General features: G+C 38.7%; 1 protein-coding gene across 1 annotated transcript in view; it reads left to right on the forward strand.

The window, feature by feature from the left end:
* The window catches only part of LOC311227431 (bcl-2/adenovirus E1B 19 kDa-interacting protein 2-like protein), a 34,945-nt gene extending 34,262 nt beyond the window's left edge, over positions 1–683 (forward strand). Inside the window, exon 12 of the mRNA XM_084313070.1 lies at positions 77–683. Within this exon, the coding sequence (XP_084169196.1) occupies positions 77–101 (25 nt within the window). The 3' untranslated portion in view covers positions 102–683. The remainder of the gene's footprint in view (positions 1–76) is intronic.
* The last annotated feature ends 2,142 nt before the right edge of the window (positions 684–2,825 follow it).

Consider the following 2,825-nt stretch of genomic DNA (forward strand, 5'->3'; position numbering starts at 1 on the left):
AAGCCAATAGCAATAGAGCTCCATTATACCTTTAGTCAGGGGAGTGCCATGGTTTCTTTGTCTGTTGTTTCGTCAGATACGACGAGGGTCTGGACAGGTGAGAGTGAATCCAGCCAATGAGAGAAGAGACAATGCTACATCCAGCCAATGAGAGAAGAGACAATGCTACATCCAGCCAATGAGAGAAGAGACTATACTACATCCAGCCAATGAGAGAAGATACATTACTACATCCAGCCAATTGGAGAAGAGACTATACTACATCCAGCCAATGAGAGAAGAGACGTTACTAGATCCAGCCAATGAGAGAAGAGACTATACTACATCCAGCCAATGAGAGAAGAGACGTTACTTCATCCAGCCAATGAGAGAAGAGACTATACTAAATCCAGCCAATGAGAGAAGAGACGTTACTAGATCCAGCCAATGAAAGAAGAGACTATACTACATCCAGCCAATGAGAGAAGAGATGTTACTTCATCCAGCCAATGAGAGAAGAGACAATGAGAGAAGAGACAATGCTACTTCCAGCCAATGGTCGAAGAGACAATACTATCTCCAGACCTGGACGACCCTGAATTTACACTGTTTCTGCCTTTTCACATAATGTTCACCTACAGTGTGTTGCACATATGTATTTACCCTTGTGTGGTGTTCAGGTCTGTTCTCAATGTTTATTAAAAGAGAAATGATACAATGAATTGGTCTTGGCTCATTTTATGTGAAGAACATATAAAAGAACACATTTTCATTGAGTGCACCTCTCCCCACCCCTCACATTTATATTGCATACATGGAGTTCAGGTCCACTGGACCTGAAAGTGTGGAAATTGTAGGTGAAAAAAAGTAAACATTGTAAAAATGATGTATGTCTGTCTCCACCTTGTTTCATTTATATTTGTCAAGATAAACATGAATAGCACTTGTATTGATAAATGTGATCTAGCAGAGGAAAATTTCATGATATGATTTAATGGTTTAGATTTTAGCAATCTAGATTCCTTGTAATTTTACATCTGTTAAGTACTATTTATACATCAATTTGCTATGGTTCTATTATTGTTTTAAAATCCCAATCATGTTGTGGGTCCACCAGACACACAGCATCTGAAAGTAGAGACCAGATTGGCTCATAAGTCATAGAGAGGTGTATTATGGTTATGTGTACTGCTCTCAGAAGTGATAAATATGGGCCTCTTTTTATGGCTCCCTAAACATGGAAAACATACATTAAAGTTCCCATATGACAGGAAATAGTTCCCTAGTCCTGGTGTGGATTTAATAGTCTGAACTGTTACTGGGTGACGGGAAAACATTAAATTGGTACTCCTTGCCATAATAATAAAAACAAAAAACACCATAAAAACCAAATATGCAACACTCCAACTTTCCCCAATGAAGATGAGGAACGACTCACTAGAAACCTAGCAATAGGGGAAAAAGCACCACAGGCGGTGTGGAGGAGAGAAACCTCAGATGGGCCGTTCAAAGGGGATCCCCCAGCTGGATGTCGGTGATAATATAGTGTTGCAATGGATGATAGATTGATGGAGAATAGAACAGGCAAATAATTGGTATGAATGTATATATACATGTAATGAAACATATACATACATGGTAGGTAGTCGTTTTTTTTGTTGTTGAAATAAATAGAGCTGAGAAAAAGCTTATAAGCTTATTCAATTATATGATAATCGTATGTGATGTTTTGCACAATATATAATTCTCAAAGTCTTACTATGTGGGCAACCATAGAACATTGAAGAAATTAGACATTTTGGAGCCATGAACGCTGCCCACCCTAGAATCTGCTGCCACAGTTTGTTTGCTTTTGAGCATGAGACAGCCAATCAGGGAAGGGAATAATGAATTTGATGCCCCACCCACCAAAATGGCTTGTTGGGATTCAAGGGATGGAAAAAGGTGCTGTAAGATAAATAATCATTATATAGACGTGTTTCTTTTGAAAGAAAAAAACCCACACATGTTCCACAGACTCAAGGGAGTGTGTAAAATGTTGAGAAGTAAAAAAGGAAATATGGGACCTATCTTTCTGTGGAATATGTGCCTCTATATTCATAGTATTCTCAACCACATATGGCACCATGCCTGCAACACTCATTGCCCACGGATGTCATTTAATGATTTTGCCTGTTATTTGATTGCAATCTCCTGAAGTTTGCCTACCAAGATGTCTGCCACAATGATGTAATTTATAACTATGAATAGGTGAAGAGAAACCAAACTGAGGCCGAGGTGTAGATCCAGCCAATGAGAGAAGAGGCAATACTACAACCAGCCAATGAGAGAAGAGACAATACTACATCCAGCCAATGAGAGAAGAGACGATACTACATCCAGCCAATGAGAGAAGAGATAATACTGCATCCAGCCAATTTACTTTTAGATATGATTATAAGGATCTGATGCAAAGCATTGTAAGGATGCACCAATATGAAACTTTTTGCCGTTACCGACAACTGATAATACATTTTCTATTATGGCAGATGATGAATATTTTCCTATATTGATATGATAGTAAAAAAGTCCTTATGGTAATCCAATTTTGTACACTGAAAGTGATAAGACATGATACTACCATAGCGCTTTATTAATCATGATGACAAGGCTTCAAGGGTAATGGCTGATGTGTGCCAGGTTGCTCAACACTTATGATCAACTCTCCTGAATTTTGTTATGTCACAGACACGGTCATAGATTGTCACAGTGTGATTGGATGAAGTGCCAACCTTGTCATGGGTACTTGTGGTTTCACTTTGTTTTTGCTGTAGCTATAGGGAGGTGTAGTCTGATGTCACTGGTTG

This window comes from Notolepis coatsorum, assembly GCF_963971535.1.
Source record: "Notolepis coatsorum genome assembly, chromosome: 4".
NCBI classification, from domain to species: Eukaryota; Metazoa; Chordata; class Actinopteri; order Aulopiformes; family Paralepididae; genus Notolepis; species Notolepis coatsorum.